Source organism: Glycine soja, chromosome 8 (assembly GCF_004193775.1).
Source record: "Glycine soja cultivar W05 chromosome 8, ASM419377v2, whole genome shotgun sequence".
NCBI classification, from domain to species: Eukaryota; Viridiplantae; Streptophyta; class Magnoliopsida; order Fabales; family Fabaceae; genus Glycine; species Glycine soja.
In genome coordinates this window covers 3,887,479-3,901,891 of record NC_041009.1, presented here as the reverse complement: position 1 = coordinate 3,901,891, position 14,413 = coordinate 3,887,479, and the positions used below count along the sequence as shown (strand labels likewise).

Below are 14,413 nucleotides of genomic sequence, written 5' to 3'. Positions count from 1 at the left end.
ATCATCTCCAACTCTCTTTGCTTTGCTAACCTTGTCTTCTTGTAGGATGTGGTATAATTGATGAATGTTTTGATCTCTGCAATCAACGTCTTGATGGAGACGGTTGGGTTTGTTTTGACAATTGGTTGGATGATCTATGCTATGACGTGTTTGTCGAGTTGTCGATGATCTTGTATGAGCATTGACGCGTGATGACCTCTAATACTCTTGATAATTCATTTGTCATGCCTCTTTGAATTGCATGCGCCTAAACTCCATGTTCAACCATTTTCATATAATTTACACACGAAGTTTAGCCTTTTCTGGTCAGAGTAAATTATTCTGCAATCAAAATGATTTTTGATGTTGTATTCTTTGACTGCTCGAATACATTGTGTTTTTTCATCGAAGGCCATGTCAACCTCGAGTGCATCGTTTGGTGGTTGTACATTATATTGCTGCTGAACAAAATGGTGTCGATCAATGTAGTGTGGTAAGTGGTCAAAGTTCAAGTCTATTGGACATCTAGGTTTGTGATATTAGGACGGAGGTGTCGTTGGTCTGCCAACACCCTCACCATCGCTTTAGTCATCACTTTGGTCATGCTTTGGTGATTGATGTGATCAAAGAACTGTTGATCATCATCGTCACTAAAATCATGTTTTCGTTATGAAATCGTATAATGGGATCTTCGTTAGCAATGAGATGTTCATTTCAGTTTGATGTTTATGGTTGTTGTGAAGGTGGCGTAAAGGGGGATGAAGGATGGTTTTGGTGGTCAAAGGAGATTTGTTGGGCATAAAAAAAAGAATCATTTTCGAATGATAGTTGTGTGTATGAAGTATAAATGTCAAAGGGGTCTTGTGTTTCAAGGTTGTTGTATGAAGATACTGGATTATTGAGGTTTACGTTGTTGTACGTTAATTGTTGTGAAGGCAGTAATTGTAGGTTGTGGAGACGATGGTTGTGGTTGAGGAATAAGATCACTGACAAATCCAATAAGATTTGTCATTCCTTCGGGATGTAGCATGAACAAACTAAAGCATTTTTTAATCAAGCAAGTTGCACCTATAGGGTTTCTCCCTTATAAAATTTACGAATCACAATTGGTTAGACGATTGTTTTTTCGACAACCAGGTCATGCTAAGTATTCAGAAAATTTAAATGGATATGAAATAACAAAATTGAAAAATGACGAAAATGTGCTAAAGGTGTTAGCACAATCCAACCATTGGAAACGATACTGCACACTAAAAGTTTTGACTATTTTTAACAAACCAGTAATTAAAATAGAAGAAGACATGTATCATGCACAACATATTTCAGATTATTGTTATTTTTGTCATATTTGCGTTTTAATTGTATTTTTTAATATGTTTCATTATTCTCGATTATCATCTTAGTTGTTACACTTTGAAATTTTATGTCCATTGTACAAGACAGATGTATCAATTATTTTTTCACTATGTTTCTTAATTTGTTTTAATACTACTAACTAATTTTTTTATTTTTTTAATGAATAAACATAAAAAAAATATCAACAATACATAAATTTAACTACAAAATTACATACAACGTAACTAAAAAGTTGTACTCTAATTTTATCCAATTTTTTTATTTTTCTTTATCTACATATTTCTCTTTAAAAAAATTTAAAAAATTAATTTAATAAATAAATAATTTTAAAATCAATTAAAAAAATTTACATATATAATATTTATATTTTATAATATTTTTATTTTTTTTAAAAAAAAAAAGGAGCAAACATGGCCTACGTGCATGTCAAAAGTAGTGTGGTATGAGAAAGAAAGAACAAACTAGTGTAGAATGGAAAAAAGAGAAAAGAGAAAAGGTGCATTTTTGTAAAAAAAAAAAAAACCACATTCTCTCTCTTGTATATGTATCTACCGAAGAGAAAAGAAATGGCAACAAAGTAGAATACTAGCAACTAGCATTTCATGGTGGTTGAAATAAATTCTTGCTTACATCTGTAAGCTTTTCTTGTGGGACAATAGCACCGATAGAAACTGCAAGAAGTTGCACTGCTCTCACAACTTGATAGCATATTGTTAGGAATGTGATATATGATAATGATAATGCTAAGAAGTTTGCGAGCTCAGCTCATATATCACTGGCATTCAAATGAATAAGAGACCAAGGATGGAGGCTTTAATTGCTCATGCAGGGATATGATCTGACATGGGAGTACTGGTCTATTTTTTTTATAATTTATTTAATGTTGTGAACCATGATGCATGGAGTGGTCTATTTTTTGGTGGTCCACATCGAGACATCCTTGTCACTAAGAATGTGCCAAGATGAGTTTGTGTTTTCATGACTGCCCATGTGGATAATATTTGGTAACAAGGAAACTTGTGGACTTTAAGAAATAAGCGAGTTCCATGATAGTGAATGTAATGTAATATTCAATTCTACAAGCATATCAAAACTTTGTCAGATGAAAAACGAAATAAAAATTTTATAATATTTGTGGCTGTGATTCCAGTTTGCCTTAGTTGGAGAGCTGACATGCATTTTCTATTGCGATATTACGCCCACTGAGGCATTTTTTTTTCTTCATATTGACAATGTTGACGCCTTTGCTTATTTAGGGAAAGTATGTTTAATATTTCTTATTTCACAAAAAAATGTTTTTAATCATCATAATTATAATTACATTTGATTTTCATCTTTTAAGAAAATTCTTATTGATTTGAGCCAGAAGAAAGATAGAGAAATGGGAAAAAAAACAATGCAACTGTCTTATGAAGAAAATTTAAATATATTTTTTTGTCCTTTCAAAAAAATTATATTATAATTCGTATAAATTATATTTTTTTCATTAAAAACTTTAGATGATATTTTTTACTTTGTACCGTTCAAAATATTATCTAGGGAATCTTAAGGATGAAAAATATAAAAAAAATAAAAACAAATTTGTAAGGATTTAAACAAAAAAAATTACAATAAAAAGATATATTACATTGCAGGGCTGATAAAAATATTTTAGCAAAGAATGGATGTAAATCCTTTGTCTTTGCAAGTTCTACACAATGAAATTACTGAATCCGCGACAGACTAAGGGTTTCTATATCATTTGTGAATCAATTCATTTTAATCTGCAGAGTAGTTTTCCCATAAACAAGTTACATAATATAGATATAGCAAGTAGCAACAGCCAACAAAAACTATCACCATAGGATCCAAAATGGGTATAGTTGAGGACAAGCATTCCAAATAAGAACACCCTACTATGTCACAGACACAACTTCATTAAAAACCCAAAAGAAAATAAAAAATAACTGCTCTTAGGCAAGACAAATCTTGCGTATAATATGCAAAGGTCTCAGCCCGAATAAAAAACCTTTACTCAATAACATATAATTGCCGACTTCTCGCAGAGGATGCAGGAATTTTGAAAGATGAAATGATGATTGACAGCAGAGAATGAAAATTCTTGCTTGTATTGAATATGGAAAACTATACACAAATTTATGGATGAGAATGGAAGCTAAACAGTAGTAGGGTTGTGTCACTCAGTGTCGAGCCGCAACTTGTTGCTTACATACTGGGCAGAAATTTTTTTGTGCAGCCCATTGTTTTATACACTGAAAGTGATAGATGTGTTCACAATTTAGCCTCCCCAACTCATTTCCTGCTTCATACTCCTCCTGAACACAAAACCAACATAAATTATATTCAATCCTTTAAACACACCTTAAAAACAGAAAACAACGTAACAATTTACTTCAATTTTGCAAACTTACCTGACAAATGCTGCACTCTTTATCTACTTGGTGCTTTGATGTATCATCCCAAAATTGAAGCCTAGTCTTCCTTATGTTCCGTCCCATCTCATCTTCCTTAAGTCCAGTGTTCACATGACCAATTCTCTCACCAAGCTCTAGCAATTGCTATCAAACACAAACCAGAAGTTTTGACACACATAAAACAATGTGCACGGACAATACATAAATAGCATGGGGATATAATTATGGTACAAAAAAATAGACAGCTTTACTTGAGGAAAAAAAAAATCACCTCATAGGACATGTTATCAACATCAAGTCTCCAGTCTTTGAAATGATCATGTGAATTTAGTTGTCCACCCATTAGTAGACTCCCTTGGAGCATCATTATCTTCATAGTGCCAGGAAAAATCAAGATACGCAATATTAGCTCGACTGCCAAAAAAATCTTAGCAAAGACATGATTGGATATAACATAATACTCCTATGTTACATGCATTCGTTATACAATTATAACTTCCACTAACAAGCCTCTGTTACATCTAATAATCCAAACATACAAGATAATAGAGAGTAAAACAAGTATGTAAAAATGCAAATATAACCATTTATCTTTTAATTTTGGGTAAAATACATTGTCTTAACTTGTCCCAAACACAATACAGTCAAAAAGCACATGGCATTGAACAAATAACTTAGACATGGCAGCATTAACATGTATCAAACTTTGTCCTTCATAACATTTATTAAAATTTAGAAGTTGAATTGTGTTTGGCTGATGAGTAGTGGCTACTCTGTAAGCTAACATAGGTTACTTATGCATCAAATCAAGTATCTCTAATCAACATATAACAAAACAACCTACAGATAAGTAAGTTACCGAAACATAAGCACATTGACATGATAACCCCCCTCCAAAACTAAAATTAAAAATGGCAATTACAACATACATAAAACTAGTCACTCTCTTTAGAGTCACCGGAAGCATGATCACTAGTACAATCCCTTCATATCTATGACTAAAGTAACTTTAGTGACATTTAAATCATGTTATGAACCACCAAAACAAAACTAACTTCAATGCAATTTCTGTCAGTTAGGACTAACAGTTCAATTTTGGAAATTCCTGTGCCAGGTGTCTATTCTACACAAATTGGGTAAACCATATACACACCCACACATGATCATCTCAATCCATGTTGACGATTAAAACTGTCCCCTAAACAAAGAAACACGACACTCAATCACAAAATACACTGTTTAATCTCCTGTAAATCTCAAGGAAATAAGGGATATAGAAAGAAGAGGGAAAAGACTCAAACACTCTAAGAAACTCACTTTCATTTGGATTTCTTGGCTTGTTGTGCAAATGCACTAGTAAATAAGTATTTACACTATACAAGACACCTCTTCATACAAGAGATATGCATGACTCTTGGAAAATGTAAGTGCTTGAATCTAAAAGACACATCCATAGGAACAATACTATGAATCTCAAAATACATAAACTAAATAATGAATTATGTTTAATAAAATGCTCCACTAAGCTCCACTAACATAATTGTTCCACTAAATTCCCTAAATTACATACAAAAAAGCTTTCATTCTTAGCAACAAAAACAGCAACTTTATTTTATTTACACTTGAAAACATGACTCGCTACATTCATTTCAAGTTCAAGGTGAAACAAAATTCAATTTTATAACTTGGTAGCCACAGCAAGCACATGCAAGTCCTATACGCCAAGCAAATAACATGAATTAAAAAAAAATCCAAATTTAAACACGTTGTCATTTGAAAAGAAAGAAAGAATAAATCACGATCATTTGATAAGAACAAACCAAACTTTTGCTATGAAACACAGTCAATCGTACTAAACATGCACTCAACATTAGTGACGACAAAGATAGAGAAAAGGGTACATGTATATTAGAGGCAACCTCAGCAAAACCATCAGAGGAAGGATCTCTAACATTACGATAGTATGTTGCAGTTCCATAAGAGTCAGAGGCAGAGCGTGGTGTGAAAATGTCAGGATCAGTACTGTCCAGAAAAGTGAAGGTTTCAGTGCGCCTTCCCACATACGATGATCGCTGCCAATATTTATTTAATGATGAGGCAGTGTTCGTTAGTTCGAAATCATGTTAAGGCATTGTGAAACAAAAATTATGACGAAACTGAAACTCAAACGAAAATCCCAACTAATCATTCACGTGTCTATCTAAACCCATAAAAAACGGATCCATGTCTCCCACTAACGTAACCACTTCGATTTCAAAGAAGGCTCCACAATAATCAACAACACTTCTTTGCATCTGAATCTATAGGTAAAAGGATGCGTGCACGCGTACTGTGAGGGTGCTTCTAACTATTAATAACCAAAATAATATTCGTAAAATCACAAGTCATTAATCTTTTTTAAAACGATCATCATTGTCTCTTGTTATATCACCACATGGATAATGAAATCAAAGAAGCATTAATGGATTAATAGGGTGAAAGGATAGTTCGACATATTTTCCTCAAATTAAAATATTTAATCACTTAATTTGTACTATAAATAATTGTTTTGATATTGAGGGAATAATAAGTATAGATAAGATGATCAGAGATCACATGCAGTGGAAAAAGAAAACAAAAAAACATCCCTACATGAAAGCGATCAAAGACTTCAGGCCCATACATAAAATATACTCTTTTTTTTTAACTTTGTCTTGTGTATATATATTATTCTGGGAATTTAAGCATAAGAAAGTGGCATGGGCCTTCGACGTGCCGATAAAAAATCAAAGGAAAGAAACTCTTCAATATACATCAATGCAAAATCCAATGATATTTTTCTATCTTGCTAATATTTGATTGATTAACAGAACCAAAGAAATTACCAATCAAGAAAGGAATTCTTAATGCTTGCAAAAGATCGATTTGGCGGGGTTAAAAATGGAAAATTCATTAATGCAGGTTTTCGATAGAAAGCAAACCTTGTTCTTGGTAGAAGAACACACAAAGAAGAGGTAGAAAAAAAAATGGAAAATTCATTAATGCAGGTTTTCGATAGAAAGCAAACCTTGTTCTTGGTAGAAGAACACACAAAGAAGAGGTAGAAAAAAAAGAAGAAAAAACTAAACTTTTCAATAGATTTAGGCACCAAATCATTGGGAAAAAAAATCAAACATTGCAGAAATGAGAATACCTCCCTGTGAGTGATCTTATCCACATCAATTTTCCCTCTTGCAGAAGAGACATTCTTCCTGGCCACAACACAATCAACAGAGGCAGCAGCAGCAGCATCTGTTGAGAACCCAATTCCAGGGCCACACCAAACATCTTGAAAATCCACGCACTCTGGATTGGACCCTTCTAGAACCCCACCATGGAAAGTCTTGTTCTTGCTGCTGCTGCTGCTTCTCTTGTGCTTCTTTTTTCTTGTTTTCTTTCCTTGCCAATCGGCGGAGGAGCGAATCACCGCCGGCACCGACACCTGCTGCGACGCTCCGGCGGTGCACCCCAACCCTCTGAAGGTTGATGCAGAAAAGTTGCTTTTTTTCTTGCTATGGGCAGTGGCATTGAAGGTGGTGGGAGTGTCATTGTTGGAGGAGGTGTTGTTGGAGAAAGTGGAGAGGAGCAAGGAGGAAATGGTAGACTTGCACCTAGTGGATTGGATAATGGAAGGGATTTGAGGGTTTGGATCGGTTTCTGAAATGGGGTGCTGATGGTGGTTGAATTGGTTTCTGGGTCTTCTCCATTTGATGTGTTCTGCCACAGTTGGTGTTGTTGTGTTTGTGACAGGCATTGCTCAGAGAGAGAGAGAAGAGAATGGGACTTGGACTTGGACTTGGACTTGGGGGCATTATTATCTAAGGAATGCGTTTTGAATGATTATTTATTAGTTTGAAATAAAGAATTTTAATTTGTGGGGTGCCCTTTTTTATTCTGGGGTTGTTAGGTGGGCTCTGCCTTGTTTTGCTGCAATTGTGGGCATATGCTATACTATTCAATCACTAGCCTCAGCCCCTCAGGCCACAGACTGGAATCTGTGACTTGCTTTTGTTTCATTTTGCGCTTTTCAAGCAAAACTGATGCTACTTATCAAAAGAAAAGTTGAAAATCCTTTCCTCTCTCTCTCTTTGGAGTCTAGTGGGGGTGCTTTGGCTTTGGGCCTTGGGACCTCAATGGGAAATTGGCATCACATTAGTAGTATAATTTAATTTAATCAAATATGGAATATCTTTCATACTACAGAAAGTTAGACTAGTTTACAGTACTGACACAAAAGTTACTTTTATTTTATTATATAAAATTTGAAATAAACTGTGAATTTCAAAAATTATTTAAGCCTAATGTAGCCATTAAAGGGTGGATAGCATTGGAAAGGTTCCCACTCCCCCACACAAAAATTGCCAAGTCCAAAAGCATATAGATGTATTGGGATTATAGCATGTACTAGTATTATAGTATTATTTTACTTACTGGCCCTACATAGAAATGTGGTTATGGTGTTTTATCATAAAGAGAAGAAAAAAAATGTAGTTATGGTGATGATCATGTGAGGAGCCTTGAATTTTGACTCAAGGAATGTCTTCCTTGTAAAGCATCCTTGTTGTAAGTCCATGCAGATCAGTATTGTATTCTTCTTCTCTGTGTGGTTTCAATTCTCAAGGTCAAATACATGGCCAGAAACATTGTTTATTCGTAGGAAGAAAACTCTAGTGAAAAATAGTATTAATAATAATTCGAGCTAAGTATATTTCTTATATTCTATTGATTCTGGTATCTTTGAATAATAAGTCGATGCAGAATTGCAAAATGAAAGCAAATGACTATGATATGTTTGAAGAAAACAAAAACTTGGTAACTTATGATAGATCTCCATTCTTGGTGCAAACAACATAATATTACAGCTACTTTCCTCTCTTCGTCTTTTTTTCCTTCCATGAGTGTATTAGACTAAATCTGTGTCTTAAAAAAAACGACCCTTGACCCATATGATGGTGTGTTCTCCTTTGAACGAAATGAATTTGTCACCAAAACTTTAGTAGTTTATACCCATATATCTCTGAAAAGTTTTCAAAAGGCGTACAAATGACCTTGAAATATGCAAAATAGATGGAAAAATGGGATTGGAAAGGGGTAATGAACAAAAGCTAGGTGACAAATTAAAATGGTTTTTACAATTTTTTTTCACTCTAAACCTGGTTTTGGACCACATCTTGGGTTACGGGAAACAAAAGAATAGTTTGGCCAAGGTAAAAGAATGAACTAAATTGCCCTCCATAAGTAAATTTTGTTATTAATGCTTAGGCTCGGATTGCTTTTTCGATGTGATTGATTGGCTAATGGAAGCAATAAAGCATCTTTTTAGATAGCCATTAATTGCCTGCACTGCACATTAAGAATTTTTACGCCAACTACATTCAACCTTGCTCTTACAGATTACAGTAACTTTCTCAGTAATATAAGATTCAAATTCAACTCTACGTCAAGCGAATCATTTCAGATACAATTTCCATTTTGGACGTATCCGTAAGCCATGCCGCGCAATAATTAAGGGCTAAGAAAAGGATTAGGATTTAGCCAATACTGTTAAGCTTAGTTGGAGGTTTCTAATCAGTATTTAATTAACAAAGAATTTGTGTTATCTCTTCATCATATATAGGAGTCACATGATGCTTCCTGTTAATGCTGAACTGTACTCACTAATCACTTAAATAAATTATAAAAGATGCGTGATAAATTTCGTTGACCTTAAAACCTGACTGTTTTGTCATCTCAGAGAAAATGCATCATTTGGAGAGTGCCAAACTAAATACTGTATCTTATATAGGTTCCTAACATGTCACAAATTTCTTGAAATTTTAATTTTGTTTTTGCAGTAGTTTTGCTCAACTAGCTTGAGATAAATGGTTAAAATAATGGATTAATTTGACTCAATGCCTCAAATTATTTAATCCCACTGTTCATAGAAGGGATAATTTCTTTCTTTGGTTGGTAGATGGAACTTAGTTGTCACTAATTTTGGCCAAAATCAATTAGGGAAATGCAACATAATGCCATCCTCTCTAGCCTTGCGAAAATTATGATGGTTGAACACATCAAATCTATCTGATGATTATTCATAAGCTCCAATAAGATTATGGTGGCCATTTATTGTGCCGAAAGTAAGACAATGATCTTCATATCTTTTATGATGCGAACTATTAAAGACAGAACAATATCATTAGGTTACAAAAAAATTGATGGTAGCTGCAAAAGCAGAAGACTTGTATATAGTCTCAAATTAAATGCACATATCGATGCACCTTTTTTCTTTCTGAGTATCAACATGGCAACACTACGGCTGCACTATGTACGTTAGTCCACATAAGTATAAGAAAACGCCAAATTAAACTACAAATGGTTATTGACCAGAACAATTATTTGTTTAAAGGAATAAGGGGACCAAGACGTTTGAATGTGTAAAAAAGAATTACATTTTAGAGTTCAGTATTTTTTACTTTCTGAAAATATTAAAAAAAAATGTTTTAGTTTCTGTAAAAAAAAATCAGTTATTGTATTCTAACACAAAAGCATATACTTTTAAGTTATATTAATAAAATAAAATCACATCCTTTTTAATAAATATGGAGAACAGAAATAAACAAATAATTTATGGAGACTAAAATTGAAATTCGTGATATTTTTAGAGACCATAACATATTTAAGTTTGTATTTTATATTTAGTTGTTGAGTATTTGCATTACATAATTTACTTAATTTGACATTTGAAAATTATTATTCTTTCTTCTCTTTTTTTTTTCCTAATAATTTGACAGTAACAAGGAACAATTCGTTGGTTTGGTTTATGAGTGTGATTACCGCCAAAATGTCATTATTTAGATGTTAATTCTCTGAAACAGTGAAAATAAAGGTAAGGTTGAAAAAGACCAAAAGTTTTGCTACTAGATTGGGATTGGTGTATCCAACAAAAAAAAAAATTGGGACGGGTGTAATCAACAAAGGAAGAAAGGAAAATTCACTAATGCATTTTTTTTCTTTTTTTTGGCGTGGAAATGCATTTCTTTTTGGCAGCAGTTCAGTGTATTTTTTTCATACTTCAAGTTCCGTGTATTCTTTGAGTATATACTCTCTGAATAATGATATATAAATATTAACATAACTAGACAAATACCGGTGAGTTGCGCGGATTTTTAAATAATTAAAAAATATATTTAAATAAATTATTTATTTGATAAATTAAATTTAAAAATATAATTATTAATAATATTTTATATCATTTTTTGTTAAATAAGATAAAAAATTACATATAAATTAAGATATTTTTTATTTATCAATATATTTATAAGGAAATATTTCAAAATTGAAGGTTAATTACTCAATTAAATTTGATTAACGTGAAAATAAAAGTAAATATTGGATGTAAATTTTATAAGAATAATATAAAAATAAAGTGAAATTGACGTAACAAAACATTTAATCATAATGATAAAACACATAAAAATGATGCGAATAAAATATTGAAAATTATTCATTTAAATACATTTTTTGTACTTATTTCTTTTTGCTGGTGATTTGTTGTTAAATTTTGTTTTCTTTGGTGTGTTCCCTTTTAAACTTTGATGTCAGAACAATTTGTTTATTCGTCTTTTTCCTGAATGGACTGTCGAACTGTCTGAGATTGAATAAACTTCATTTTACGATGAAGATGCATCTTTTGACTTCTTGGATGCTTGTAGCTTTGAGCTTTTAATTATGATAGAATGTTTTTTCACATTTTCTTCAATGGACTTCTTTCTTCTTTTGATGATGAAGATGCATCTTTTGACTTATTGGATAATTGTAGTTTTAAACTTTGACTTGTAACAGTTTGTTTATTCATTTTTTTTTCTTAATGGATTTTGTGAGATTTTATAAATTTTTTCATTAGATGATGAAGATGCACCTTTTGACTTATTGGATGCTTGTAACTTTGGGCGTTGACTTATAATTAATTTTTCATCTCACTCGTTTGATGATATTTGTTGTGATGAAATGAACTCCTTATTTTAATAGAAATATTAATTAGTGGACAAAACTATTAATATTTTGTACAAGAAGTAAAAATGTAAATATGTTATAAATATGGTTACCTGTTTAATTTCTTTGAGGAGATGATCATGCTAAATGGTATTTTTTGGGATAAAAGTCCTTGTGATGGTATATGTTTGAAATTCTTTCTTTAAGTTATGAGCTTGATTTCAAAATTAAAAGTATGTGTTTGCAAAGGGTATACAATATTGGGGGTATGTCAGTCTTATTTGCATCTTTGGTGTGAATGTTGGTACACCAGTATCATTAGAGACTTTTCATTTGTATCTTGAACCTAAAAAAGTTTTTTAAAACTGTAATATTTATTTAATCATGTTATTAAAAATAATTCATTATATACAAATATTAAATCTTGTTGTTGGGTACTTGGATGATTGTTTGCATTCTCTACAAGTGTTTGTTGATCTCATTGATCGTTGCATTAATTGTGAACACATTATCCTATTCTTTTATATATGTTAAAATTAAAAAAAATCAAGTATCATTGAATATTATAAATATGAAGGTCATGGTAGGTTAACATACCTATGATTCTAATACCTGGACATTATATATTGCAAAAATATTTTATTGTCAAGATCAATGTTGACAGAATTTGAAGAAGATAGTTTTTTTATTTGATGTTGTTTCATTTTTTTCCTGCAAAGCAATTATCTAGAACAAAATTTATATTTTTTTAACTACATCAATCAAAGAATTAGAATAATAAACTAACGATTTTGTTTGTTGAATGTTACAAAATGTGTATAATAAAATAAAATAAAAGAAAAAAGTTCATTTTATCCTATCTTAAACTTTGCAAAATCAGAATTGTCTAGGTTGATATAGATTTTTGTACTTGAAGTTGAGTTGATTGAATGCCCATCTAAAAAATAATTATTAAAATACAATTGTTGGTAAATTAAAACTATAATAGTAAATAAAATATTAAAAAAATTATTATAAGAAAAAAGTATGATATAGACTTAATTAAATTAAAATTATTTATTTATTAAATAAGTTGAATTGAAAATAATACTTAAGATAGTAAAGAAACATCTCAAATAAATAAATAAATATCAAATAAAACAAACATGCTAATTTAAAAATAAAGAGATAAAAAATTATGGATCAATTTTTATTTAAATGTTATTTAAAGATCATATATATATATATATATATATATATATATATATATATATATATATATATATATATATATATTTAAAACTTAATATAAAAATTAAATTTAAAAAAATAATTTTAATTTCCATTGTGAAATGACATATGATAATCGTAAACATTAAGTATAATTTAACTATCTATTTATCTTAATTATTCATATTTTTTTGGTTAAACCATCTCTATATATATTAAGAAATAAAAGAGTAGTACATGGGAGTCCATAGATATATCATTTTGTAAGAAAAAAAATAGCTATATAATTTCTCTCTCAAATATATGCAAGAAATTGATAATTTAATGAAAGAATTTAAGCATTCTTTTATGAGGGATTAGGATTTAAGTAAATTATAGGTTAATCATAGTACAGAAACATTAAACTTAATGAATAACAATTTTACTATGTGAGAGGATAGTTTAGTAAAGTTAAATCCGAATGTTTTTTTTTTTATCATACTTTCTATCTCAAAAAAAATTGCATAGTATTCATGAAAATCTGTAGAGCTCACTGCTTTGGCAGCGATGAATGGAGTGGATGCGCAAGGACAAATAAAAGACCGTGTGTTTGATAAAATAGACTGACAAGAGGTGCGAGGAGTCAAATCATGGATGCAATGGAATATAGTTTTCGTTGTGTATTTAGTTTATGATAACCAACGAAAACTAGACTCATTATATATCTGGTTTTAAGTATACAACTGAATCTAATTTGTGATATGGATATGGTCTTCTATACATTAAACACAAATAAAAAAATAAATTAACTAAATAATAGACACTAGTTTTCGATAGGTAGTTAATTGACACAAAAGGGTGTCAGCCTATAATGCACAAGGAAAATTAGTTTCCATAATATATTTAATCCATATACACAATGGGAAACTAGTGTTTCTCACAGGTATTTTTACCTGTAAAAAAGAAAAGGCAATGCAAAGAGGAAAAATACGGTGTAAATAGTAAGCACCAAGTTTGTTGGGCTCTAGCATGTTCTTCAAAAAAAGAAAGAAAAGACGAAGGGCATTGCTAAGTGCAGCCTCAATATTGCTGGTACACCCAGCAATTGCGTGATTTTCCCATTTTGCCCTTCCATGTAAGGGATAAATCCATATGAGACTATCCATAAGTGTTTTTTTTTTAGTTTTTTTTCAAAAATATGTTTTAAAAATTATTTAAAATTAATGGCCCAAGCAGAAGTTAAACCTTTGACTTTCACATTATTAACACAACGCTCTAATCAACTGAACTAATAGATCAATTATATTATAAAATAAATAATGTTATTATATATAGCACTAAAATTTATAATGTATATTTAATGCGCATGTAAATTTAAATAATAATTTTTGTGATAATTAATTTATTAATAAATTAGTTTATTAATTTGTATGTTTTTTTAATTTATTAAAATTAATTTGCCATTAATTTTAAATTAATTCATA

General features: G+C 30.9%; 1 protein-coding gene across 2 annotated transcripts; it reads right to left on the bottom strand.

Annotated features, from left to right (window-relative positions):
* Window positions 1-3,087: 3,087 nt before the first annotated feature.
* Window positions 3,088-7,770, bottom strand: LOC114421246. 2 transcript variants are annotated; one of them, XM_028387092.1, is made up of 5 exons: window positions 6,922-7,770; window positions 5,651-5,821; window positions 4,021-4,119; window positions 3,747-3,893; window positions 3,088-3,650 (listed from the first exon to the last, which is right to left on the bottom strand). In XM_028387092.1, the coding sequence occupies exons 1-5, from the start codon at window positions 7,519-7,521 to the stop codon at window positions 3,516-3,518; spliced, it is 1,152 nt and encodes a 383-aa protein (XP_028242893.1). In that variant the 5' UTR covers window positions 7,522-7,770; the 3' UTR covers window positions 3,088-3,515. The 2 variants fall into 2 exon arrangements, with proteins under 2 accessions (XP_028242893.1, XP_028242894.1); XM_028387093.1 differs by having other exon boundaries at window positions 3,110-3,650; window positions 5,669-5,821; window positions 6,922-7,766.
* Window positions 7,771-14,413: the final 6,643 nt, after the last annotated feature.

Coding starts and splice junctions, on each gene's coding strand:
- LOC114421246 (XM_028387092.1), bottom strand. CDS start 7,521: ATGCCTGTCACAAACACAACAACACCAACTGTGGCAGAACACATCAAA. Junction 5,822..6,921: donor ATAAGATCACTCACAGGGAG/GTATTCTCATTT, acceptor AAATATTGGCAG/CGATCATCGTATGTGGGAAG. Junction 3,651..3,746: donor AAGAGTGCAGCATTTGTCAG/GTAAGTTTGCAA, acceptor TTTTGTGTTCAG/GAGGAGTATGAAGCAGGAAA.